Here is a 27,254-nt window from a genome sequence, read left to right on the forward strand (position 1 = left end):
TACTGTTCACAAGGCCCTACTTTTTCTCTGTGTGTGTGTGTTGTTTATCAAAGCACACTGGCTCATGTTTCTAGTCATGAGCAGACCTGATGAGTCTGACTCATGTGTCTGCAATATCCTGTTTGCTTGCATAACACACTTTTTACCTTTGGTCATATTAAAACTTCTTTACAGAACAAGACAAATCCATAGAATTTCTTTAATGTCATACAGACTTTGGTTATCCCCTCACTTTTCCTCTAGGTCCACCGTGAGGTTCACGTTTTTGGTTTAGAGGTAAATGTCTCAGAATCTGTTGTATGGACTGCCATGAAATTTGGTTAAGGTAATGGACTGGCTGACATGTTCAGCTTTTATGTTGTCTGTTGGTAAGACACAGGAGACAAGTCAAGACAGAAAGGACTGTTTGTTACAGTTGCTAAAATTTCAAGGATGTTTTAAGATTAGAAGCCGTGAAGCCTGTCAGTCATGTCAGCCACCTGTGTGAGACAGTGTACCTGTGATGTTTCTTGTTGTTCCTGCTAGTTTGGGGGTGAGAGTTAGTCGAAAGGTGGGAGTCAATGCCAGACACTAGTTCAGAGAGCATCGCTGTGTAAGCTGCTTTGGCGCTGGCGACAGACCATAGCAGCCTGTGAGCTGTTCACTAATAAATTACAAGTGAAACCAGATTATGATGTCAAGTATGACCAAATACCTTAAAGACGAATGAGGTTCCCATCAGCGTAAACTATGCTTTGTGTTAACTATCAATTAGCAAATGTTAGCATGGTGATAATGCAAATATGACACATACTGTTCACTAAACTGAATGTTAGCTTCGTCACCACGAGCATGTTGGCATGCAGACATTGCTGCTAGTGTGGCTGTAAAGTCTTAGTCTGGTTTTATTGAACTTTCATCGTGTTACAACAGAACTATAGAACAAACCACACCCAAGTTTTTCTCTTATTCATGTCCCAGGTTTTTGCTGTTTTCCACTCTGTTTCATTTATTCATCCCTTCTGCTTCCTCCTCTCAGAAATGTCTCCTTTTTTTTCTTGTTCCCTCTTTCAACTGCAGCTCGTTTATCTCCCACCTCCAGTCCTCTCAGCTTAGCTTTTCTACATAACACTCAATTCCAGCACAATACTGTGTTGTGTCTGTGTGCTCTTTGAGCTCAGGAAGAGAGGCCAATGTAACACACACACACACACACACACACACTCACACACGGGATGAGAACCTCTGGCGTGGCCTTTCCCACCACTGCCCTCTCTATATCAACATACTCACACAAACAAGCTCATTCACACTGCTGCACCATCAAACAAGCTTTTGTCTCTTCTTGCACAACCATCCGACTCATACACACACACACACACACACACACACACACACATACACTTATCTCCACACATCTGCATGTAAGCTCATTACTGCGTCCAAAACAAAACCTCCAAACTACAGCGCAAATCTCCCCGCTTCAAAGGGTCAAGTGCAGCTTTCTCACTACAAGAAAATCTTTCATGTCCGCAAATTAACAAGCAACCAGCAAATAAAAGTCATTGATGTTAAAGGTAAAAATTTATTTACAAGGAACCTTTAAAGATCTTACATCCTTTAGAAGTGTAATGAATCGGCGCTGACACTCAGCTGCGTAATTTGCATAACATATGTCCTTATTACGGATAATAATGAGGAGACAAGCAGGACTCGATTACCATGACAAACTGCCACCAGAAAAATAAACTTCATTCATTCTTGTAAACATAATTCTGTGGTATTAATTTCTTATTTTATTTAATCTCATATACAAGAGCATATAAAAATAGCATTAACAATATAGCTAAACAATAGTTGATCTTGGACAGAAGCCAACATACACAATCTGTATCAAAAAAAAAAAAATATATAGAAAACAATTCTGAACAAATATAATTCACTGCCACAGGTATGACTCAATTTTCTGTCTCCACGTTGACACAGAGGCATGAGTATCAATTAAAGAGATATGAAATTGTCATTTCCTCACCAAGCTGTGGGGAAAAAATATGAAACTTCGTATTACATTATTCCATACATGAGCATTGGGGAGCAGAGCAGCTATATGTGACATCAAAACGGCAGCCAGCTAGTCACAACTCCACGAAATCTTTGGCTAACATGAGGTGAGGAAGATTCAATCCAATTCACTGGATTGTGAACAAACAGCAAGTCTCTTGACATGTTTGTAGATCAGCGAATGTCATTCATCTTAACTGGCAACCATGATCAGAACAGAAGGCACTTGAAGGACACGGAGAGGAGAGGCAGGTCACAAGTTTCACAAACAGCTGCAGAACAAAAAAAAAAACTGTTGGACATGAATTGAAGACAGTGTCCCACCTAACTGAGTTACTGATATACATCCCCGAGAAGATTAACAACAAACACAGGACATCATGTCCACGTCGTCAGTGGGCGAATGGAGAGCTTCGCGGCTCCGTGGAATCAACAGGCCTGTCACATTTTTCTTCTCCTCCCTCCATCCTCATATATGCATAGGCTTATAGGAAGGCGAGCCGTGACCGACAGATGCAAATCTCCAAAACAGATAAAATCGGATGAGGCTGGTCAAGATTCCGGGTGTGTTTGGAACCTGGTATGAACACAGACAAGAGGAAGAAAAGGCTTTACGGACAACAGTTTTCATTTGACTCAAACAGTGCTGTGTTTACAGGTGCGCTCCGTCTTACCACAACGTAGTAGTCGTTCAGCTGGAGGCCGTAGAAAACCCAGGAAGTTGAAGTGAACAGGGTGGCTACAGTCAGGGGGAAGGACAAGCGCTGCACATTACCGCTACGCACTATTTCTACCTGAGAGGGAAGAGAAACAGCAACAATCAGTTAATAAATGAAACGCTTTAAAGCTTTTATATTCACAGTGGATCTAATGACTATATGTAATGTGAAGTCTCCGCAGCTCCCCTCTGCTCCGCGGAGCATTTCAGCATCATTCAGTTGACTGTTTCGGTTTAACAGCTGGAAACTTTATGATGTTGGTGCACTCCGCTTGCTCCCATCATCCTTGCTTTCAGCAGCAGCAGCAGCAGCAGCAGCAGCAGGCAGCCACTTTGAGCAAAAACCTCTGATAAACCAACAGCACGCTACCTGCTCATCACCACAGTGGAGCCAGATTATTTCCCTCAGGAGCTGGTGAAGACCAAAACAGAGCTAAAAGCAGGGTGACTCTTGGACTTTCATGTGTCAGGACTTCAAATGAATGGTCATTTTGGTCAGTGTCTGCAACGATTTCTTAAGGCGATAATGTGCCAGTGTTGTGTTTATAGCTTGTTGCCTCCAGGTTTCTCTCTCAGGTTTTCTTTTTAACACAACTACTTCTGTGACTTCTCAGACCGTCTGAAAACATGCGCTGATCTCGGCCCTCTCCACAACGGCAGACTTTTCACCACACAAGTGTACCTGTTTGGAACAGCTGTTAACACTTTTGACTTCTGACATAGTTGGAAGAAACATTTTACAACCCCGATTACAAAAGAAGTTGGGATGCTGAACGTGAACTGTAAGGAGAAAACAGCAAAGAAACCAAGGGGATGAGACACAAACAGACAGAAGCTGAGAAAAACAGGAAGAGACAGATGAGGGAAAGAAAGGCAGGAAACTGACTGGGGATCATTGGGAGCTTGGAGGCAGATGGAGGGAAGGAGACAAACAGGATAGCAGACAGAGAACAAGACAAGATGACTCAAAGAGACAAAAGGAAAGAGAGAAAAAAAAGGGGATTTATTCCTTCATTAATGAACAGCCGCACGTGCAGAGCTGACCGAGTTGACTGAACAGATGCTGCCTGCTGTCTGTGTGCAAGTTCAGTCAGACATATGGTCAGAAAAGAAGCCTGCGTATGCTTGAAGTTGTATGCACTGAATATAACCAGAGTGTTTCAGTGACTATTGTTTTCTAAACTGTGACAAGTAGAAAACAGCTTTAACAGCACACTCAGTGCTCAGAAACAACTGCTTCCTCCTGGCCTAAAATCCAGGGATTAGCCAGTCTTCCCGGTCCCGCCTGCAGCGGGTGCAGTACACCACAGCCAGGTTCCTGACGGGGACCCAGAAGGGAAATCGTATTACCCCAAGCAGCAACCTCTGAGGCTGACAAATGCAGCCAACTTAAAGTGGCGAAAACTGCAGTTTCTTGAATGGCCACTTGAGGCCAGCTCCAAAAATGAGTCAATTCCCATAGACCCCCATATTAACATGGCCAACTTTGGTTTTGGTCTCTATAACTATATTGAGGCTTAAAGTTCTGCATGATTATAGGCATGCCCGCTTTGAGTGACAGCTAGCTGCTAGGTCTAAGTAGTCAGGGTCATTCGATGCCTCATCTCCACCCACTCTCCACCTCTTTGCCCATTTTTGGATCAGCTGGGAGTTAGGCGGAGTCCGACACTGCTAAGATGGTGACGGCTGGAGCCACCGTCACTGAGCTTCACAATGGCTTTTCAGAAACCTCTGACAGACATCATGGAGACTATGTCCATAGTACAGTCTGTGTATTACTCCTCATCTGGCCTCTCTCAGTATGGAGTTCTTCACTGACTGTCTGTCTTTATGCAGGTAAATCAACTCTCACATGAACAAGTCACTTAAAGTCAACATTTCCCCACTGCAGATTCATTAAACAGCCCTGTGCTGCACGTTTCCCCACTTTAACTTTAGTGCTCATAAGCATGAATGACACATTTCAAAGGTCACTGCTTGCACAATGTCAAAGCTGCACTTAGACATACAACCAGCTCATTTGACTGGTTCTGCTGGGATTTAATGGGCAGAAAAGCAGCCATGACTGGTCACCATGAATGACCGCTTCCACTTTGAGGTGAGCAATAACTCACTAACTTCGCTGCTTTAGCACCTTTCGAGAGAACTGCTGCATAATAAATAACAATATCTTACAACCATTATGTTGAAATCAGAAGTCTTGATTTTGCTTGCTGCCATGCCACAAACATCTATTCACCATCATCTATGCAATTATCAGACCAGCTGCGGCTGCACTGTAGAACAGACCACACCGTAATAAAAAACATTATCTATGAATCCAGTGAGGCGAGTCAGCTCATTTGGCTTTGCACATGCGTGTGTGTTGTGTTTGCGTGTAAAGCATGTGAGCCGTACCAGGTCGGTGAGCGGCGACAGGTACATGCTGACTGTGACCACACTGCAGGTGAGGCCTAGCTGGCTGAGTCGAGTGTCGTCCTCGGGAAGAAACATGGTGAAGTAAAGCCCCCCGCAGGTCAGCACCATGCCGGCTCCTAAGGTCTCGGACATCACCAGCCTCTGAAACACACACACGCACACACAGATGCTGAGAGACAAGTGTGCACATGGGAAATAAAGTTGAGGTATATACTCGGGGGCCCGCTGACCTTCTGTTTTGTGTAGTGGAAGTACACAATGATGTAGAGGACCTGGAGGAGAGCTCCAATGAAGTTGACCAGGACGATTGTCTGATCTCTCTTCAGAATCCCATAATACAGCCATCCCAGGTTACTATGGAAACGAGGCGTGCATGACATGTGCTGACCAGAACAAGATGACAATGCTACTGAACTGATCATAGTGGAACATCAACACACACTCACTTAAGACACGTGGTGAGGAAGGGGAGAAACTGGATATTATCAGCACTTTTGGTTTCTCGCATCTTCTTCAGGTCGGTCCTGGAAGCACGCGCGCGCGCGCGCGCGCACAAACACAGACACACACACACACACACACACACACACACACACAAAAGTAGACAGAGAGACAGAGAGAGAGAGATCACAGTGTCAGATAGGCCTACTTCGGAAACCAAATCACTTGATCAATCAATATTAGCGCATTCCTTCACACGTGACCATTCCTGTAGTTAACTTGGGTTCAGACAAGCAGGTGAAGGCGTTTCTGCAAATGTGCCCTCATGTTATAAACCAGACGCACAGAGTGAGAGGAGCAAATGAAAACTGATGCGATGCAGCATGATGACGAGCAATTCAACTTACAGTCCAGTCGAGAACATCCCGACTGTAAACACGATGCACGCCCATGACAGAAGCTGCAGCAAATCCATAGAACGGGACAAGAAATCCTAACACGCTGCCCGCTTCTATTTTCGTGCAATGTGTGCTTTTAATAGCGGATTCTTGCCCTGTATTAAATTAAAAGCGAATAAAACTACGCTGACGCCTCCTTCTCTCACTGCGTTTCCGTGTTTGCAGTCAGCAAACTCAGTCATTCTGCGCTCTGATTGGTTACGTTATTAAACAGGTGGGGTGAATTTGCTCCAATAGGATGCTCAAACGATGCGGATGTAGGGCCATACGTCATCACGCTGACGGGATCTTGCCGGGTTCAGGAAGGAGTATTTTTCCCGTAGGATGGCGAAGGCATGGCCCGCCCTTTTCTGCCTTTGAAATGTAGATTTCAGTTTGTACCATACTGTGCTATGCGTGAAATCAGTCCATATCAGTCTGATCAGTAGTTTCTGATCTGGGGTTCAGGTTGGGGGGCACTCCAGTGATGTTAGAGAAAGAAATTAAGAAAGAAGAGATTAATTTAACTCCATAGTTAGTAAGTCAGCCTGAGAAAAGGTAGGTTAGTATGTTCTGTGGATTTGAAAGGAGTTTTCCAAAGTTTGAAAAAATATGTGAGCTTGGGTTTGAAGTGGGCATTCAGGAGGCAGAGGGGTTCGAATGAAAGATGCTCTTGAGTTGCATTACTTGATTTAGTCTCTGAGTCTCTGTGAGATCTCCAATGAAAGTTCAATACTGGAGTGACCTTTCAACGGAATAGAAAAGCAGAAGAGGGATATTTCTCTTATTCCGCACTCTTTTCTGGCGAGTTATTGGGTATTTCTACATCTTAAAGCCTCTACAAAGTAGTATTCTCAACATTTAGGTTTTCAAGTTTTCAAATGAAAGGATGCAAGATGAAAGAAACCACTCTTTGGTTGAAGTGGCCACCACATGCAACCTGTGATGAGGGGCCACAAGCTGACAAAGCTCTGTAATAAGGGGTCACAAGGCAGAAAAGCTGCAAACCACTGGCTTACATCATCTCACTGGAAGAATCACAAGTACATACTGTGGATTTTCTAAATTCAAAATGCAGTCATTTTGCTGTTTCAAAGACAATTAAAAATACACTCCACTGGGGCGCACCAGTGTAATTTGATTTATTTCATTCTGTATGGATCATTTTTCAACTAGACAGTGGGCTATGGGAGCTACAGAGTGTTATTTCATGGATATTACATTCAGCATTTAACACAAGGATTCATAATTCAAGTTGTGAAATAAAACCTTAAACTACCGCAGCCTTCTCATTTAGCAAAGCTCGGGTGAATTTAATGCTAATCACCTAATAAGTCCTCATTAACTTCCTTTGCCTCTTCTTACCTCTCTCACCCCCTCCACCATCTCGGTCCATCATGGACTCGTCTGTCCTGCGTCCGGCCGTCAGGACCAAGCATCAGAGGGCGGACGAGGCTTTCAGCAGTGCAGCCTCGTCTCTCTGCAAAGACCCTTTTCCACTCTACGCTCAGAATCTCTCAGACCTGACCTTTAACAACAGCCTTTGATGTATAATTTTCTTCCGTCTTCTCCTTCATTTTCTTTTAGTTCAAGCTTTTTTTTTTTTTGGTAGGCATCTGTTTGACATTTCATTTTTCCACTTCAATTTTTCTGTCATTATTTTAATGTCATTTCTATAAAGATGCAGAACAGTTTCATATTTGTGGTTTATATTCGACCGTTCTCTTATTAAATTGTCATTCTTTTTCTTTGTGTGACAGTGTTTTTTCACTTTGAGTTCTTTTAAATGTTACACAAAGAAAATCTTTGTCTGGCTTTGGTGTTTAGATATCCTTTGTCTTTTCAACCGTATTATGAATCTAATTCAATATTGATTAATCCACATTTCCAGACATTTGAAATATTCAAATATATATTTCAAAAGTACACTTGTTTCATGATCATCCATTGTAACAGATTACAGATTTCAGCTGTCAGAGATGAAACTAACTGTGCTTTTTGCTTTGTTTTCTTCAACATTGCAGAGGGAAATTTTCGCTTTTTACTCTGAATTTATCTGATGCCTGTGGTTACAGGGTGTTTTGCAGATTGCACCATTAACATAAAATCATGAAGATTCTGCAGAGATTCAGAGAATTCGTTCTCCCGCTGTGTCAGAGTGCATAATCCTCCAACTGATCTAAGAGCATGAAAATCCTCATAAATTGGAGATAGACTTTCTGGATCTACAGTTTTGGGAATTTTCATTTCATGTTGTAGAAATTTCTGATTTTATGGAATTGGTGTATTTCCATTTGTGATGCATGTAGATGTACCAAGTGCATCAATGACATGACACTCCATATTATTATAATATGACTGTATTTCAGATTTCTTTGGGTACCTGAGTGCTGCTAATACTTTTATTAGCACGTTTAGGGCTTGCATATTTCTTCATGACAATAGGTTATTAATCATTAGTCTTGCAATCTGAGTGCATCTCATCGACCTTTGCACACCGCTGTATGACACTGTCTCCAGATGAAACATTCCCAGTGACAGGCTGTCCTGTGCAGAACCACACGCATACATGGATGCTACACTGCAACATGTCTGAGACTGTGTGATCATCTGCCGTGAATTCAAACTATGACGTTATTATGGAGAAACAAACAACTCAGTTTTATGTTGAGGTTTTGAATGTATATGTTGTGTGGTTTTACAGGGGATGGTGACTTCTGACAGTTTTCAGTCAGCTCTGAGGTTCTTGCACTGTGCTCGTCTTCGTTCCAACATACCACTGCATACAAGGATGTTCAGCTTTCCCTCCAAAGAGGATGTACAGAGCAGTAAAAAAAAAAAAAAAAAGTCCAGAAAAGAGTGAAAGAGTGTGAGCGAGGAGGCGAGAGTGACACCTTCACACCCAGTTGTCAGTTTGCTCGCTGGCCTCTCTCGCTACACTATCCTGTACTCTCGCTCCTTCATCATCCCCCTCTCTGCTCTCGTGTTTGGTTTTCTGACTGTGAAACCTAAGCCAGATGAGCGATGTCACCAGGGATGAAAGGCGGGGAGAAGAGGGGATGAAAAACAGAGGTTGGGAAAGACCTGGGGGTGGAAATATGGAGAGTGCTGGAGAGATTTCATCTGACGGGAGACGGTTAGCTTCAGTGAGCGTCATGCAGGCCAAGATTCTGAAGGGGCACAGATAGAACGGGGGCCATGGGGGTCTTTACCCTGACAGCCAAAAAAGACTCAATCAGTTTTTGTAGCTCAGTAATCTGTCATTATATTGAGGTAAAAACTATGTATTTATTTAGAGATTTCAATGCCAATTACATGTTTGTATTGTTGGTTGTTGAACATGATACTTATTCACTCATTTATACACCAGCTTCTACACTGCTGCCACTTTTCTTGAAAAAGAGCTAAATCTTGTCTGCTTCACGCCCCCCCCCCCCCCCCCCCCCCCCCCAAAATTAAGGTCCATAAATTCACAAATCTTTCACTTACACACCCATAAAAGGAAAAATAGCCAATCACTAGAAATCTCACCTCAGCTAACTTACAGCATCCGGACTGAGGACAGGGCTGAGGTTTTTTGTGAAAGAATGATGAGAGCACAAGTCATGGCTAGCGAGCAATCCAGAAGGCTAAACAGCCAAGTTGAGAGAAAGCCTCTAGCTGTATGTGTGTGTGTGTGTGTGTGTGTGTGTGTGTGTGTGTGTGTGTGTGTGCAGCAGCTACCTGATATCATCCTGCAACTTTTGTTTCACTCATAATATAAAATGATCTGCTTAAAAAAAGGCAGACACTTTTATTACGTCACAACTTTTTTTTATTTCACTGAACATTTTTCACATCTTAAAACAGCTTCTTATAGTTTTCTCTATATACAAATGTACATATAAACATTTACGAAATGACACAAGCATGTTTAACAAGGAAACAAACAGCTGCAAATATGCTCTGGGAAGTCCCTTCAGTTTGAGGTTTGACAATGTGCAAGTCAGATCACATCTGCACATCGGCCAGTGTACCATGATGCTGCCAAGACAGCAGAAATGAGCGAATAACCATAAGTACTGAAGAAGCTCAGCCCCTAAAATCACTGTTAGTGTCTCTTTTGTTGCCTCAATCAGTGGCTTTCAACTTTATGAGAACATGTAATTGAGAAGTGAGAACTTATGACACAAAAAATGAATATTTCTAGGATCCAAATGAATTCTATAGCATTTCTTCTGAAATACATTGGCAAATTCAAACAAAAAAGCTTGAAAAAGAAAATTTCTTTAGTGTTTTAATTTGTGCGGGCAGTGGTAGGCATCACTTTAAAGACTCATGAGCTCCCCAAAAAGATTGAGAACCACTGGTGCGGATTAAACCATTTGTTTTCTTGTGTTGTTTTATAGCTGAACTGAAAAAATATGTTCAATGATGCTCATTCAAACCACAGCACTTGAATCAAAGTGTCAGCTTTTGCATCAGTATGAATGTGACAGTGGTGCTTTGACAGAGATATAACAGGGGGCTGAGTGCTACACAACAACATGACAAAAATCCTACATAATGTATACCACTCTGGCAGTAGCCGACAACATTTCCAAGACAAAGAATTAATAGTTTCTCTACATGTAGAGGAAGAAAACTGACATTACATTGACATGACATTGGAGATGAGGAGTACAATGTAAATCTGTTGAAAACACAGGATACTGAAGACAATGTTATCCTCTTGTCATTTTCAATATTCATCCATGAAGTATTTTGATTCGCTTGTTTTGTTCATTATGACTGAAAAAAGTGTGCGTCTGAAACGGTCCAAAATGAGAATTTCCATCCTCATGGCAAAGTAATACAAAAAGATCTTTGAGGTCCTCTTCTTTGGAACGATCCACGTTCCACATTCGCGCAAACAAACACACAAACACACACTGACGGCACTGTTCATGCTCTTATAAAAAAAATCTGCTTAAAAAAATGTCAAGTGTTTGTGGCCCAAGTGACCTGCACTGGGCTGGCATTGTCTCTGCATTATCAGCGTTACTGTAGCATCAGAGCTAATAAGACTGGGATCAAGGTAAAGAAGAGCGGAAAGGAGACCAGCTGTGCTCCTGAATTGCCGATACTCCTCTGAACGTTTGGCTCCATCACAGCAGGGTCATCTGAGGAGAGAAAAGGGAGGGAGAGAATCAGTATTGGGTTTCACCATTCCTTCATGGTAAACACCCAGCTGAGCTCCTCTCAGACAGGGGACTGCTGTGACTATCTTGCATCTGTCTGGTATTTTTTTTTAAAAAAGAATCCTCACCTGCTGGGAGCCGGTTAGAGGGGTTGTGAACTCCTCCTGCAGCAGTAAATATCCTTTTTCCTCCATCTGTGCTTTTTCCTGTATCATCTGCCTTGGATTTATCTGGATGGGTCTTTCCAGAGCCTTTATGTCCGGTGACGTCCACTCTCAGCCTGAGACACTCCTGGCCGTGGTGATGCATTGGCTTTGCTGCAGAAAGTCAGAAAAGAGGGAAAAGTTGAATACGAGAAACCTCCTCGGCATCACAATAAGTTGATAAAAATGTTACTGCTGATACTTACAGATATAATAATAGCTCTCTCCCTGTCTGAACTCCTTGCCCAGGGTGAAGGGAGTGAAACGCTGGAATTTCTCAGAGAATTTCTCGGGGGCGTGGGGAGCGAACGGCCGCGAGCACTCCCAGCGGAGCTGGTCGAAGGAGTGAGGTTTACACACCTCGTAGTCCTCCCTCTCCACCATGTACAGCACGTAGCGCTCGGCTGAATGCGATGACACCTCGCCGTGGGTGTAGTGTGGGCAGATGATGTCCAGATAGTCATTGATGCGGACTTCCACTGTGTACTCGTCCCACAGGAAGCTGCAGGGGGACAGCAAAGAAAGAGGAGGTTAGCGACAGAAGTCCTCACCCAGCGTCAAAACATCTTTATTCCGCAAAATTAATAACAACATGAATAATAGGCACATATTGTCCCCACACACCCTGACAGCTTGGCTCATACAACACACGTGTTAGGAATAATAATGAGGGCTAATTACACACAGACACGCAAAGCAACCGAAAACACACTTAGTCACACGAGCAGCACACGTTAACATACAGGTACGGCTACTTGGGCGGAATTCAGGTGCCATGTGAGGATGTTTGTGTTGACGTGCTTCGGTGTACTTGTGCAAACCTGTCACTTTGACTGAAATAGAAAAAGCCGGATCAGGCTGGACTTGTTCACTTTGTGGACGAGACAACACACCTAGAACCTCACAAAGCCCTTCCAGCATCGCAGTCACAAACACACACACACACACACACACCTTCCTGCTCTCCCTCCTCGGTTAACCTTCAGCAGAGATGCACTTCTCACTCGCTTCCAGGAGGACAAGATTTTAAATGACAGCTCAAGCCCAATCTCTCTTTTTCATCTTCGCTGCTAGTCCACTTTTCGATCTGTGCAGCTCCATGACTCTTTCTGTCAAGTCCTTTTTATCTAAACTGTTTTCCACTTTCTGGGTGTTTGTCTATCTATGTTGAAGCTCCTCACACTTATTTGTTGTCACTATCTGTATCTCTGTCTCTCAATTTCTTTCTTATTTCATCAAAGACAGGGAGGGGGCGGGTGGAGACAGTCAGACTGTCGCTCTCTTTCTCTCTTTTCATCTTTACCCTTCATTTAGTTTTATGGCTCTTTTTCAGCCTTCCTCCCGTCTCCTCTTCGCACGCTTCCTATGCTTGTTTCCCCCCAGTGTCCTACTCAGGTATGGAGAAATGGTGAAAAATGTGGATAAGTCCTGTGCGGCCCCACCGCACGTTTGTGGCGATGATGTTACAATACAAAAGCTGTTTTCATGGAGCTGTTAAATTTTCACTTTAGTAGAACTGATTGTTAATAAGTAGCTACAGCTCAGTGAAGGAATGGATTTGTTGGGGCAAGGAGGAAAAACAATTCATGTGTGAAAACTGAATGAACTCTAACCTGCTGTCTTCACTTTCAGCTTCACGTAACTAATATGTCCTTCCTTTCAAGTAAACACGACGCAGACGAGGCCGTGCTCAGCTGCAGCTTGTGATGTGCTGCTGGCAGGCATGTTGCAACTGATGTGAGATCAGCCAAAAGCCAGTAGGTGAAGAAATACTGATATTTGCGTGTTACTCAGATGACATCCTCGGGGACAACAGGCTCTAATCCTCAAATTTGCTGCTCGGGTTAACGTGTTGTAGGCAGCGAAAGTGACAAGAAAACAGCTCCTGCTTGTCTGCCATTGTTTATGTGTGCTGTAAGTGTGTGTGCCCCAGCATCAAAGCGTGGGATGTGGTGGCTGTGACCCCCCCTCTCCTGTTGTTGTGGCTCCTGTTAGGACCCCCTGGCCAAGTCACAGACACACTGGCTCCAAACATGGGCCTCTAACCCCTCCTTCCTGCCTCTGTATGTGTGTGTGTGTGTGTGTGTGTGTGTGGGTTAGCGCTAACCTACCTGTCAAAACATGCTTTGTTAGCTGAGCACAGCTCTACACTTGTTATCCAGGGCTAACAGGCTGATCACCTCCCTCCACTTGCAATCACTGCTCTCCCTCAGAAAAGCTCTTTGTAAGTGTGTACACTCCCGTGCAGGTGTGCACGCCTTTGTTTGTGTGTGCTCTGCGAGGGCGAGTGATTCAGTGAAAGGAAAAGAGACACAGCCTGTAGCCGCCTAATTGGCTAAATAATCTCTACTCTCATCTTGTTCCTCTCTGCTCTCTTTTCTTTGACTCAGATCAGTAATAACAGAGTTGGAGAAAAACAAGGCGCTTGGAGATCTCTAGCTGCTCCCTCTGAAGTAAAGAATAGTTTTAAATTGGATAGGATACACCGTTTTCCCACACTGTGTGCTTGTCAGTGGCCTGGCTGACCTCCACATGAAAACACAGGCTTGTCAAAAGCCAACAAAACAGATTCTGTTGCTAATTTCATTCACAACTCATGCTTTTAAGAAAACTCCCCTTTTATCCTTCTCTTCACCTCCTCATTTCCTCCTCCTCCTCGTCTCCTCCATTGGTCTGGCTAATTAAAAGCTGTTAGGGGTCTGGGGCCAACGTGTTCACTCGAAAAGGAGGGGAGGAGGAATGAATGGGGTGTAATTATACTCTTTCCCTCCCCAAAGACAGAATGTCTGAAGGCCACAGGGCCCCTTCAACCCCTGTACCTTACCCCCTGTAGAGCTTTCACTACGCTGACTGGTGGATGTGTGTTATATGTGCGCTCATATGACTGTGAGTGTGTTTTTAGTGGTTTCACAGTTGCATTTGAGTTGCCCAGAATTGTTTATGCTTGAATGAGGTCCTTTTTTTTTTGGGATTGTGTTTTCTTTACGCAACCACAAGTCAAGGAAGTGGGAACACTCGCCCACAGATGCCTGTTGAACCAGGCCAGCATTTTACAGCGCAAAACTCTGCCTCTGGTCCTCTCCCTGACGCGTCACTCATCAAAGCTCTCCACTTCTGGAGACTCACGTATCTCCCTGCATCTACTCTCGCCCTGACTGACAGTTCTCGGGAGAGTGAGAGACGCGTTGACGTGATAGCTCTGTCGTATGTGAGAGTGAGAACCAGGTGTGTGAGTTGTTGCAGACCTACTTTCCACACAGCTTCATCATCCCGTGTGTTGATTGTGTGTGTGTGTGTGTGTGTGTGTGTGTGTGTGTGTGTGTGTGTGTGTGTATGTTTTCATGGGAGAGGGATTCTCTGAAGACCCTTATTCAGGGCGTCTTGCGCCCCAGGCTTATGGGCACATCTGTTTATTAAGGCATACTCAAGTCTCTTGTGTGTTTGAGTGTGTGTGTGTGTGTGTGTGTGTGTGTGTGTGTGTGTGTGTGTGTTCTTGCGTGTGACTGAGGTGTGGGTAAACAGCGAGGGTTGAAGGTGGCTGTAGTCGTTCTTCCTCTCTAGCGCAAAAAGGTCATTTCTCACTATGGAGCCACTCTTGCTTTTGCGTCAGTGAACAAGGTGTGTTATAAGGGTCTAAATAGTAAAATAGCTGTAGAGCTGGTAGTTATGACAGTAGGTGAGTTCTTCAACACTTCGCCTTCTCACCCAAGCTTTGAAGTCTTGCCACTGTCCTTGCGCTGCTCTGCAACCTCTTCCCTTTTCTTTTCTCCCCCTCCCCGCCTGCCATCCCTCCCATTTGTCCCCTCAGCTCTCACTGGTTTGGGTCAAACAACTGACGCAGGAACTCTGTCTTTCACCGTCTCTCTGGGGAGTGTTTCAAACTGGCAGCCGGGTCAAGGGGTAAGAGTTCAGGGTCGCAAATTCTCACACACACTACCATCTGAGTCAGCACTGAAGATGTTTGTTCCACACACACACACACACAACACAGTCATGGAGCCAGTCAGCACGACTGAAACACTAAACAGATGCACCCCCCCACACACACACACCAACCATTTGCTCTGCAGGTAATCAGTAGTAAGTGTGCACATGCTGGAATGTCACAACGGGGGGCTGCGGTTTGGATGGTTTATGTTCTCACAAGGCGCACTCATCAAATTTCCAGTCGCACTCTCACACACTTTTACTTTGAGGTGTACACTTAATACCCTATTAATTTGCTGTGGTATGGCAGATTCACACCTCCCTTCACACAGGCGGAGGAGCTGTCAGTGGTTCTAATGGGTTTAGCTGCTCACTAGTGGGATGCTCCATTATAGCCAATCTAATATACACTGAAAGGTCTTTCTATATTAACTTCCAATGTAATCTACCTTCATTCTTCCTCTATCTCATTGTCTTGCAATAAGAAACCCAGTGGGGATTCTTCCAATAAAAGGCACCAATACAATATTCTCTCCTGCTTGGATTATAAGTGCTGAACTCTGTACTTTCCACTTTTTGCAAATCTCTGCGTGCTTGAATATGTGTGCATGATACAGTTAAGACACTGAATATCCTTTTGCAAGATGAGAGCTTTTAAAACGGTCAACACTGCAGTTTCTCACTTATTCAATTCCAAACTTCTCTCCTCCCTTCATCCATCACTGTCCTCTCTCTCCTCCCTCCGTCTGCCTCTCTTTTATTCTCCCCAAATCAGCCCATCCCCCCTCTCCCTCTCCTCTATTTTGTCCTGTCCCTTAACACTGACATAATATACCAGCGCTCTTCATCCAGGCTAATTTCTTAACACAAATCCCTTTCTGCAGTTCACCCTTCTCTCACCCTGCACCCTCCTCCTCCTCTCTGCCCCCAAAACCTTTTCACCCATTCTCCCCTTTATGCACCCTCGCATTCTGTCTGGGATGAATAGAAGAAGGCCAAATGGTATCATGCTTGGTTTAATATGTTGGCGGTGGTGATGGAGGCGGGGGGGGTCACAGAGAGTTAATCTGTGCGCCTGTGTCTGTCTGTCTAGCTGAGAGAGACCGACTTTATATTATTCGGCTTGTCTTATTTGAAAAAAAAAGAAGTTTTGGATTAACTGAGGCAAAACAAAACATGAAATACTTGATCATACTTGACCATCTGACTAGAAATCTCTTGCTAATTCTGCCCTTTAGGGGGCGATAGTAAGCTATGAGTGGACAGCAATGGCAAAGTATGCCTGCAATGCTATGAATGAGCAGTGTACACACACGCACGCATGCTTGCCCACACATACTACGATAACTAGGCAGAAAGCAGGCCTCTCCAGTGTTAGCAGAGCCAGGGCTGAGAGGTGCTCTGTCCTCCTCCGGTGGAAAACTACTGGAGCAAAAAACAGAGGAAGGTCTGTGAGAAAGAGGGGGACTGATGGAGGGAGGGAAGGAAGTCTGGACCACAGATAAGGAAGCGAGAGGAAGAACACAGAGAAAACAGAGGTGCATGGATACTGTGACGGGGGGAGGAGGATGTCTGCAGACCTGAGACAGATTTAATGAATATACTGTAGTTTAGAAACTTTGTTATTGCTAAAATCCTCTGCTGTGTGCTACGATGCATGAAGGAATTTCTAAGCGTGTTGACAGTTGACAGTTATATCTGCAGGGAATACACACAAAGCCTTCTGATATGAAATGGGCAGGATTCATAGTAAGATGAATGGAGATGTCCTGTTGTGCTGGTAACTCATTGTTCTGATGTACTATGGATCCCATCTGGTAGATTATGGCAGGAATGATCCACTGTGACAACTTCAGGTTTATGAAGAAAGTTATATATATATATATATATATATACATCGCAACAGTTACACAATAACCCACCTATCCAGATACACACACGTAGAGACTGTGAGGGTCATCGCATAATGAAACAGACAGAAGTTACATCACAGGATCACAGAGGCATAAATATATACAGAATGAAGCCAGCAGGTTGATGGTTTTGTGTCTATGGGTCAGATGGTCAGATTACAAGCCGTCTGTAATCTATGTTAGTGTGTGTGAGCGTGTTCTCATTCTGGTGAGATTAGAGGCCAACAACCAGACGGGACACGGGCCGGGGAGGGCTAAATAATGAGTGCAGAGAGAGACGGCAAGAAGGAACAAAATGTATAAAATGTTCGAGACAAAACACAGTGGGGAGGGTGGAGGGGTCTGACATCAACCCCCTTCACTCCAAACTCATCCTCCAGGCCACATGTACATGTCAAGGCAGGCCACGGCTGCTTCAATAACAGCAAAGGCAGACAGAGCCAGACACAGACGGAGATAAACAGAATATTACATTACACCAAACTCCTGATAGAGATATTTGCACAGATAGTGGGAGCATGGCAAATAAACCCAGGCTACTCTGGATGGATGAAAGCAGGCAAAAAAGCAGAGAGATAGCAGATATAAAGGAGGCTGTGGAGTGCTGTGTTAATAGCACCCACATCTGTGCAGAAAAGAAATCTTGAATGTGCTTGAATTAGTCAGTAGAGAGAAAAAGAGGGAGAGATGGAGGGCTCAGGGCCAGCGGCCAGTCTGGGAGGAGACCCAGCTGTTAAAGAGAAGGAGAGGAGTGAAGATGGGGAGAGGAGCAGACAGGTACAGTGAGACACACACACACACACACACACACACACACACACACACACACACACACACACACACACACAGCTGACTGAGTTGAGTATAGTAACAGCAGGGTGGAATGTTGTCTGTGGCTAATATTAACATCCAAGTACTCCCTCTTGCCCCCAAGTGTGTGTAAGTGTGAGTCACACATTTATGATGTCTCGGAAAGGCTGCCTACGGTAACAGACACTCCTTACTTTACCCTAATGTTGGGACACACACACACATACGGAGACACACTCTCAATCACGTACTCTGAATCCACAACACAACAAAATCACTTCCCGTTAAAAGCTGGTAAAGGGCAGCACAAGTTCAGACTCTTTCTCTCTCTCTCTCTCTCTCTCTCTCTCTCTCTCTCTCTCTCTCTCTCACCCACACACACACACACACACACACACACACACACACACACACACAACTGACACAGGCAGAGACACGTAGTGTGAAAACAAGACCGGACTGGACTGAGAAAAACATGGCTCTTCACCTGTCATGTAGGGCAACAGTACACACACATGCACACAAACACACTCAGAGTATCAGGTCCCTACAGGACTCAAAGTTCGAGATTAAGCTAATCATAATAATCTTAATTAATCATTAAGTCGCACGGACAAGTTGGCGAAAATCAAACACACTCATGCATGCATAGAGAAAAACACACACCTAAGCTGCCAATGTGCTTCACATCTCTCTACTCCTCAACATGAATGGGCAGGCTGCTGCCATCTGGCCACTGTCCTCCACCTAAGACAAATCACTGCTGCTCACGACCAACCCAAGAATCAATTAGCATCAATTATCCGCAGCCTACTGCTGTCAAAGTCCGCTGATGGATCAATGTAATCCGCCCAACAGGTGACTGATTGATCATTGGGGACAGTTTGGGGGCAGGTGGGCTTTTAGTTAGAGCTGGAAACCAGAAGACAAGAGAGAAGGAAGGGGGGGGGGGGGGGGATTACAGAGGAGTAATGGAGATTAGACTGTAAAATGTGGCAAAAAATATAATGCGACTGGCATGTTGGGGTCAGCTGATTATGGTTTCAGTTTGGCTTTTATCTGCAATTATCCTCAGGATACAAACCGTCTTTCTGAGAAACTCATGTCTTCATTGGAGGTAAAAGAGAAAGAGAAACCGGTCTTGGTTCAACAAAAGTAGTATGACATAAGAGCAGCAGAATAGACACATTTTTGTGTTGTTGTGATGTGTGAAGTTTATGTCTGTCAGTGTCGGGGTCTATATTTAGCCATCGAGCAGAAAGGGATTAGTGTTATATTATGATTTTTCTTCTGGTTATACAACTCCCATTTGACAGCAGAAATAGTGCAGGGCCGGATTAGAGACAGCAGACACAAGATCTGACTATTAGACCACCCCCGTTTTTCTCTCTATGTGCCTTCTTTTTGTTTTTTGCCAGCCCTTCTCATCTGAGCTAAAACCTAGAACTCCAGTCTTCTCCTTTATCCAGAGCAAGGAGCCTCTGGTTTCACATTTCTCTCCGTGTACCTGTCCTGTCTGTTCCTCCCCTCTGTCTGTGGTGACTCAGGTGTAAGACTCAGGTGGGTCAAACCCGGGCCGTTGAGTCATACATGGACTAACCCATGACACAAGCACTGCTCATGAAGACAGGACTTTCCATTACACTCCTTATCCAATTATCAGGACAATTGTTTTCGTTGTTGCAGGGCTCTTTTCTAGCCCCGCGTCTATTGTCATTCTTAAAGGGCAATTAGAGAGCCAGTAATGTAATCAAGACAAGACTAAAAGGCCATAATAGCTTTTGCCCTTGTTGCGGATTTTAATCGACCTATCTCGGCAATAAGAGAAGCGGGGACCTGTCCTTCTGTTTCAGCTCGGTTATAAAATAATACTGTCTTTCAAGCCTCGGGATCACTCGCTCCGCGCTAAAAGCTCAATAAATCGCGCTGCGATATTGCGCGTCTGTCAAGCTCCATCGATTCCACTGAGTGGTCGGATAGCATTACATTTCTGACCTCAGAACAAAATCATCAGCAATATGTGCCTCTCTCTCTCTCTCTCTCTCTCTCTCTCTCTCTCTCTCTCTCTCTCTCACACACACACACACACACTATCTCCCAATAAAAAAAAAACACCTTAACACACCAAGACTTCATGTGGTTTCTGCATAAAACTCATTATTAAATTGCACTACTGATTCACTCTCATTTATAGACTTTCCATGACACACACACACGCACACACACAGGTGCAGACCATACAGACAGCGTCACTGGCCAAGTTCATACTTGTCAGTCTATTTTCTACTATTAGAGTATGTCTGTGTCTATGTGTTGCGGTTAAATATAGTGGTGAATCTGTCCATCTGTCTGGGCACTCGCTCACTATCTCCTGCCTTTCCACCCCGCTGCTGAATGTGTAGTCCAACGGCCTATGACCACAGTCCCGTTAGGTGAGTTTACAGATGGACACATGCGTGGCTTTAAACGCCACATGGATGGAAACAGCGACAAGCTGAGCTGAAGCCAGTTTACGAGCGTGAGCAGCCTCGGGGGTCTTAATGATACAGGGAACAGTGAGTTTAAATGTGTGAAATCTCAGGAAGGCAGAAAATGACATCCACTCGCCTCTGGAGACATCAGGAAATAGCCTCCACATAGTCACACGGACAGAGCAGTGAGTGATTGAGCCCTCACAGGTACTCACACAGTAGACAAGTTCCCGGACTGCAGGCACGCGCACTCACTTACTCACTCACACACACACACACACACACACACACACACACACACACACACACACACACGTATCCCGCACAATGACAACAATCAGCACTTACTTCGGGTTCGAGCTGTTCCAGTAGACGCTGTGTCTCTCCGCAGAGGCGAACCAGGCACCGATGCTCAGCGCCAAACACACCAGACACACCAAATCCATATCTCCTCTTCTCCAAAGGACGCTTACCAAGTTCTATTAGCGAGCGGTAACGTTAAGATGCGTCTGAGTTAAATGCGTAAAAACGCGCACGGACACTAATCGCGGCTTTTACGCTGCTAGTGTAGTGATGAAGACAGTTTAAAGGGATGTAGTTGACAAATCACGGTCGCAACTCCTGACTGGTTCACAGAAACGCTACTTGTCTGTTTTGTCCGGGCGTGGCTCCACCCCTCGATGTGCCGACAACCAATAGGAGTGAGCGCAATGCGTATGAGCCGCCCAGCACAGCCACTGGAGACGCTCCCTCCAGCTGCCCGCACTTCAGACTAGAAAAACACAAAAACAGCTCCACCAGGACTCGAATAACGTCGTAGAAGCATAATAAACAAATATAAGTCCAATAATACAATTAGAGTGATAAGATAAGAAAATGATAAACAGCAAATAGTGGCACTGAAACGCATTATATTATTATATTACAAGACTACTGGTCAGAGTTACTTAAAAGTAAGTCCAGTCAGCTGTCAAGAGTTTTAGCAGATGTTAAAATAAATAAAATCAATTAGGAGAAAATAAAGGAATATGTAGCGTACAAGAAGTGCCAGTGGTGATACTCAGATCATTTAATTAAGTCAATACCACACTATAATAATAATAGTAAAAGTAATAGTCAAGTCATTATGCAGAATGGCCAACTGTCAGTATTATAATCAGAATTACTGATGCATGAACATGGAAGTAGAACTTAATGCTGTAATTGGCTGAGGTGGAGCTAATTTTAACTATCTATATACTATATTAACTATCAATAACAATGTTTTTCTAAGTGGGGTGTTAATTTGAAAAGTAACTATAGCTTTCAAATTAATGTGGTAGAGTCAAAGTAAAACATTACCCTCTGAACGAAGTGGAGTAGAGGTATAAAGTAGCATAAAATGGAAATACTCAAGTAAATGTACCTTGCGCTTTCCACCAGTGTGATAAGTTACGTGAATCCTTACAGCCGTTATGTTTATTTCTGTTGTTGTCATAACTGTGTTAGTAACAAACACCTCAGTGGTAATGTTGTTGTGTTGTTTTGTAACGTGTAGCTGTTGTGCTGTGTTGCATTGCTTTGTGATGTACTGTGTGTTGTAACTCATTGCATTGTGTTGAGCTGTCATTATGTGTTGTAATGCTGTTTGTCAACTTGTATGTTTTTTTTGTATTGTTTGCTGTTGTGGACCTTGAAACTGAGCTGTAAATATGTTGCTGCCAAGACAGATTACTTTAATATATTGTATACTGAAGAGATTTTGGCTCTGGTGGTCTCACTGGTTGTGTTTCAGTCATTTGAGAACCCTCTGAAGAATGGTGCGTATGTTCTTCCAGGCTGTTGTTGTCTCTGCACGCTGGTGTACTGATTATGGTCTGTCAGATAATAAAGAATTATTACCGTCTTATCACTCAGTCTGATCTAGTGGTCTCCGCTTAGCCGCTTCCCCAGACAGGTGACTTTACAAAACAACCTCACAGATGGAGTGGATAAAGTCCAGACCATAGGGTGTCAGCGGGATTGTGGCCCCAGCGAGGGCTTCCCTTGGGCAGGGATGGAACCCAGCCTGGGTTAGCTGGTTCAGAGCTCCGTAGCTGCAGGGCAACAGGAGGGGGCATTGTGTGCATGCTGTAAGTTTGTGTGTCTGTGCGTGTGTGTGTGTTTGTGTGTATTTATATGTGCAGACAAGCTGAGTGTCTGGCTGTCCCTAGGCTGGGCAAGCACACACACGTCCTGGCACTCTGAGAGGATCACAGACACACACACACACACACACACACACACACACACACACACACACACACACATACAGTGTCTCACACACACACACACGCACACACACACACGCACGCACGCACGCACGCACACACACACACACACACACACACAGACTGACTGTAGATCCTGTAGGCAGTGGGGAGTTAATCATGGCTTAGGGTGCTTTTCCATTCTATAATGTCTCCCCAAAAATGAGGGAGGAAGGAGAAGGACGATGGATGAGGAAGTGAACTAATGCGTGATAAAGAATAATGGGTACAAGAGGTCAATTTAACAATTTGACATCACAATTAAAAAATTCCATTCATCATCTATGCATAACCCTCTTTGCAGGGTCACGGGAGGCTGGAGCTGTTCCAGCTGACACTGGGCAAGAGGAAGGGTGCAGTCTGGACAGGTCACCAGTTCATCACAAGGCTGACGCGTAGACACATGTAACATTCCTGCCCACATTCACACCAACAGGCTTTTTAGAGCATTTTAACTTGCATGTCTTTGGACTGTGGGAGGAAGCCAGAGCTCCTGAAGGAAGCCTCACAATCTATACAAACAGGCCCCACTTGACCTGCGGGTTTGAACCCAGAACCCTCTTGCTGTAAGGTGGCAGTGCCAACCACTGCACCACTGTGCCATCCATCAGAATTCCTGTTCAGGATAAATTCTCCAAATGCAAAACCTCTAAATACTTTCATATTTACAAGCATCTATTCCTGTAATGGCTAAATTCAGACGCTGCTGTATGCATGTATTGATTTCCTCTAACCAAATGATTGAAATGCAAATACTGTTCCAGCAAAACTAGCTGAACAGGCTTCAGACTACAGCAACAGCATCCCCCAGGTTCGTGCTCATACACAGCACTGGTGAGTGACTGTCAGAGTGCTCCGAGTTGTCAGCAGACTTCCGCTGCTCAATCATGGGATCTCCTCATGATGCATTCATCTGACATATAACCAAATGTGTGGCAAGACAGGAACACAAATTTAGAAATTCACAACCCACAAATACACCTCCTCTCTGCTGCTGTAACCAAGAGCAGAGTCAGATGGCTGGGATCTCCCATCACATACATGGACACACACACAGTGAAACACGCGTGCAAGCAAACATTGCAGGCTCTTGTGATAATGTTGCAGCCAGTAAAAACCGCGGATGACTCCCAGAGTGAGACTTAATCCTCCCACAGCCCATACAGGCACACACAGATACACAGAAAGAGGGAAGACCAGGGCTTCTGCGAATGACAGTAAAGCAGAGAAAATATGATGGCTCAAAAGAGAAACTGAGAGGAAAAGTGTTTGAGACGATGGAAAGCTCGACAGTTCTAAAAGTGGATTAAAGGAAGTCGGGGGAAGACCTGACAGCCATACAAACCTTTCAGCAAACAGAAATAGGCTTGTTTATTTTCTGGGGACTTGTCTCCAGGTGTCACAGTATCTGTCACGAGTTGTTCAACGTTACGGAAATCCTGCAATTACATAACTTGCGCAATTAAGTAAAAGAAAACATAAGAGAGTGCGTGGAGATACCTGTACCTGGCAGCGCCTCTTATTTTCTCTTTCCTACTCTCTCAACCGTAGCAAATGCAATTTTTATTGGAGGGGAACATGGAGAAGCGTTTTGGGGAGTGGAGAGATATATAAAACAAAAACAGATGGTGTCAGAAGGAAGAAGACAAGTATCAGCCCAGCTAGAATAAATGTTTTGATAAGAGAGGTTAAGAATATGTGGGAGACAGATTTCTTTTTTTCTTTTCTTTTCTTTTTTTAAAAGACCCCTAGCCTATTAAATTTTCAGTCTTGCTTCTTTCTCCACTTTTTCCTCTGCGCTCTCACCCTGTCAGCCTCGGGCAGGGATCAGAGCCGGTCAGGGAACTCTGTCTCAAGATTTGGAGGGATTTCCTAATACACACACACACACACACACAGAAACGGACAGAAATATGCAGCTGGAGCAGGAGTGTTTAATAGAGAGGAGAGAATATATGAAAACAACGTGGAGTGAAACTTTGAGAAGAAGTAGGGCGTTATAGATAAGAGACACATGGAAACAGTGGGCGTCAGCCACACCGAAACATAACAAGGACCAAACAAGCATGGTAGAGAAACTGCGTGGTAGCTGTTTGGGCGAGTGTATGAGCACATCTGCCCAAACACACACGTGCTTTCACAGGTTTTTATTTGAGTTTAAAGATGTGTGGACTTATCTGATCCCTGCTGCTGTCCCTATTAGACAAAGTGAGATGTTATCCTGTTGATTACATTTGTGCCTCTTTTTTTTTCGCCTGGCTTTATCACGTCATCACTGGTCGTGCCCTGGAGCCTCAGCGGCTGATGTGCCATTTGTGTCTGTTCTCCCTGTCCTCTCCCACTGAGAATAATCTTAGCTGGCACTGGAAAAAAAGGTCATAGGGAAGATCAACATTATGATACAATGAAAAGGGTATAAAGGGGCTTAAAGGGGCTAAATCAGTGTAATGTGCTCCGTATTGACTCTAGTTGATCACAGATTGCATTTCAAACAGTTGCCTTTTGTTCACCGAACCTCAGTCATTACCGCTAGCTTAGGCTTGTTAACACTTGGCATTGTTTCATCTACACATGGACAGCTTGTCACCCTGCTGCCCTCTGTCCCTTTATCCCCGGCCTCCTGCAGGCCCTTGGCCCTCTGGCTCATAGCGGCACACTCCTACAAGCTGCTACTTCTCCGGCACCACAAAGGCATGTCTCCCGGCCCCTATTCACGTCCATTCATCTGCATATAGGTGGTCCCCAATTCAAATGCGGGGAGGCACACTTCTGCTCAGTAGTGCTCCATGTGTGTAGATTTAGCCCGGTAGGGGTGCAAATAGTGATTCTTGCAATGGAAACTAAAAAAAAAAAGTGATGTTTCTGCTCTGAGCATCTTCTGGAAAGTTGCCAGGGAAGCTGAGCTGATTCCAAACGTGCAACACACAAGCTAACAGGGTATCAAAGCAAGCCACGGACCCACATGCGAACAAACTAAAACAGTGTTGCATGTGTGTGTCAGCAGGGGGTAAATGAGCCTCCTCCCTCTTGGACACTGTCCCACTATTCAGACCGCAGGAATCATTAACTCGCCCAGTCAACAGGCACACTTCACTCGTCCCCGCCGCTCTGTCCTCCTTTTTGTCTCCCAGGGACTCTCACTCACTATGCCCACGCACACAAACACACACACACACACACACACACACACACACACACACACACACACACACACCAGCACACAAAAGCACAAACAAACCCCTGTGAAATATTTAACCACGCTAGTCAGCTTGCATTGCCTCTGCCATCATTTGTTATACTGTATCTCCTTGTCTGTCTCCCTGCCTGTTCTCTCGGCTCATCTGTTGTCTCTGCTGTCTCTCCTTCCTTCCTTTTCTTCTGTTCATCTGTTCAGTTATTTCCACGGGGCCCTCATCAGCCCTGGTCCAGAACACACTGGATACGTCTCCCTCTGATTACTTAACTTTCTCTTGTTTTTCTTTTCACATTGACAAGCGCTTGAGCGTCTTGCCTTTACTCTCTTTTCTGCTCTATTGCTCTCTTTCAGTTCATACTTCCCCTCGTCTTGGTGTGGACCCCCCGCTCCCACTTTCAATCTTTTCTTATCCGTGTTTTTTCCCCCCTCAACTACCTCGGGCAGTGCATTTGTTAGGAGAGAATCCATTATCCTCCTCCATCCTCCCACCTTCTGTCCTCTTTCTCTTTCTCTCTCTCTCTCTCTCTCTCTCTCCTCTCCTCACATGCCCCAGCCCTATATTCATTAACATAGTGTTAATGATCCCAGATGGACTGACATGTACTCTATGGGGGCGAAGTGTGAGTGGCTTCTTCCAAGGGTTTGCGTGGGTGGTTGTATGTGTGCATGCACGGCTGTTTGGTACATGTGTGTATAATTGTGCACATATGTGCATGACTGCGTCTACATGCGTGCATGTGTGTGGGTACATGTGTTCATATCAGCATTTGAGGAGGAAAGAGACTGCTTATTTCTCTTCCGGCAGCAGGTTGCTCCGTTACGACGATAAGCATCTCTAATACAGTTGCTCAGACTGCAGCTGAGGAAGGATGTAAGTTGCCTTTGAATATAAAGTGAAGAGCTGTGATCCTTCTGTACTTCAGCCATAAAGTCAACTAAGAATAAATTGATTCATTTTGACACCCTGAAGTCAAAATAAGTAGCTCTGGAAGAACAAGTCAACATTTCATCACTTCAATAGAGGTCAGTAGCTTTGCCATGTAGGTCTGGAATTATCCTTATTTATTATAGGTAATCATAACATTTCACACCTTTGGGATCAGTGTCTCATTATTGCTGTTACACAGGGACGCCTGAGGAATTTCTGATTGGCAAAAAGGTGCTGCAGGCTGTTAAAGATGTACACCAAGTGACAATCATCGGTGTGTTGTTTTTTAATAGATGATCCTTTCA

At 44.5% G+C, this 27,254-nt stretch overlaps 2 protein-coding genes across 2 annotated transcripts; both read right to left on the reverse strand.

The window, feature by feature from the left end:
- Positions 1 to 1,545: 1,545 nt before the first annotated feature.
- Positions 1,546 to 6,257, reverse strand: slc50a1 (solute carrier family 50 member 1). The gene is made up of 6 exons (XM_076736280.1): positions 6,025 to 6,257; positions 5,623 to 5,700; positions 5,407 to 5,530; positions 5,156 to 5,317; positions 2,715 to 2,834; positions 1,546 to 2,617 (listed from the first exon to the last, which is right to left on the reverse strand). The coding sequence occupies exons 1-6, from the start codon at positions 6,090 to 6,092 to the stop codon at positions 2,510 to 2,512; spliced, it is 660 nt and encodes a 219-aa protein (XP_076592395.1). The 5' UTR covers positions 6,093 to 6,257; the 3' UTR covers positions 1,546 to 2,509.
- A 3,595-nt stretch (positions 6,258 to 9,852) lies between these two features.
- Positions 9,853 to 21,164, reverse strand: efna1b (ephrin-A1b). The gene is made up of 4 exons (XM_076737492.1): positions 20,886 to 21,164; positions 11,623 to 11,918; positions 11,342 to 11,530; positions 9,853 to 11,195 (listed from the first exon to the last, which is right to left on the reverse strand). The coding sequence occupies exons 1-4, from the start codon at positions 20,981 to 20,983 to the stop codon at positions 11,074 to 11,076; spliced, it is 705 nt and encodes a 234-aa protein (XP_076593607.1). The 5' UTR covers positions 20,984 to 21,164; the 3' UTR covers positions 9,853 to 11,073.
- Between the last annotated feature and the right edge of the window lie 6,090 nt (positions 21,165 to 27,254).

This window comes from Chaetodon auriga, chromosome 8 (genome assembly GCF_051107435.1).
Source record: "Chaetodon auriga isolate fChaAug3 chromosome 8, fChaAug3.hap1, whole genome shotgun sequence".
NCBI lineage: Eukaryota > Metazoa > Chordata > Actinopteri > Chaetodontiformes > Chaetodontidae > Chaetodon > Chaetodon auriga.

What these genes read in the sequence shown, in the direction of transcription:
- efna1b (XM_076737492.1), bottom strand. Translation starts at nt 20,983, where the DNA reads ATGGATTTGGTGTGTCTGGTGTGTTTGGCGCTGAGCATCGGTGCCTGG. An exon ending in TGGAACAGCTCGAACCCGAA is followed by an intron (nt 11,919 to 20,885) that starts GTAAGTGCTGAT and finishes GTCCCCCTGCAG; the next exon opens with CTTCCTGTGGGACGAGTACA. An exon ending in AGAGAGCTATTATTATATCT is followed by an intron (nt 11,531 to 11,622) that starts GTAAGTATCAGC and finishes GACTTTCTGCAG; the next exon opens with CAAAGCCAATGCATCACCAC.
- slc50a1 (XM_076736280.1), bottom strand. Translation starts at nt 6,092, where the DNA reads ATGGATTTGCTGCAGCTTCTGTCATGGGCGTGCATCGTGTTTACAGTC. An exon ending in TCCACTACACAAAACAGAAG is followed by an intron (nt 5,318 to 5,406) that starts GTCAGCGGGCCC and finishes TGTGTGTTTCAG; the next exon opens with AGGCTGGTGATGTCCGAGAC. An exon ending in TGAACGACTACTACGTTGTG is followed by an intron (nt 2,618 to 2,714) that starts GTAAGACGGAGC and finishes TGTTCATACCAG; the next exon opens with GTTCCAAACACACCCGGAAT.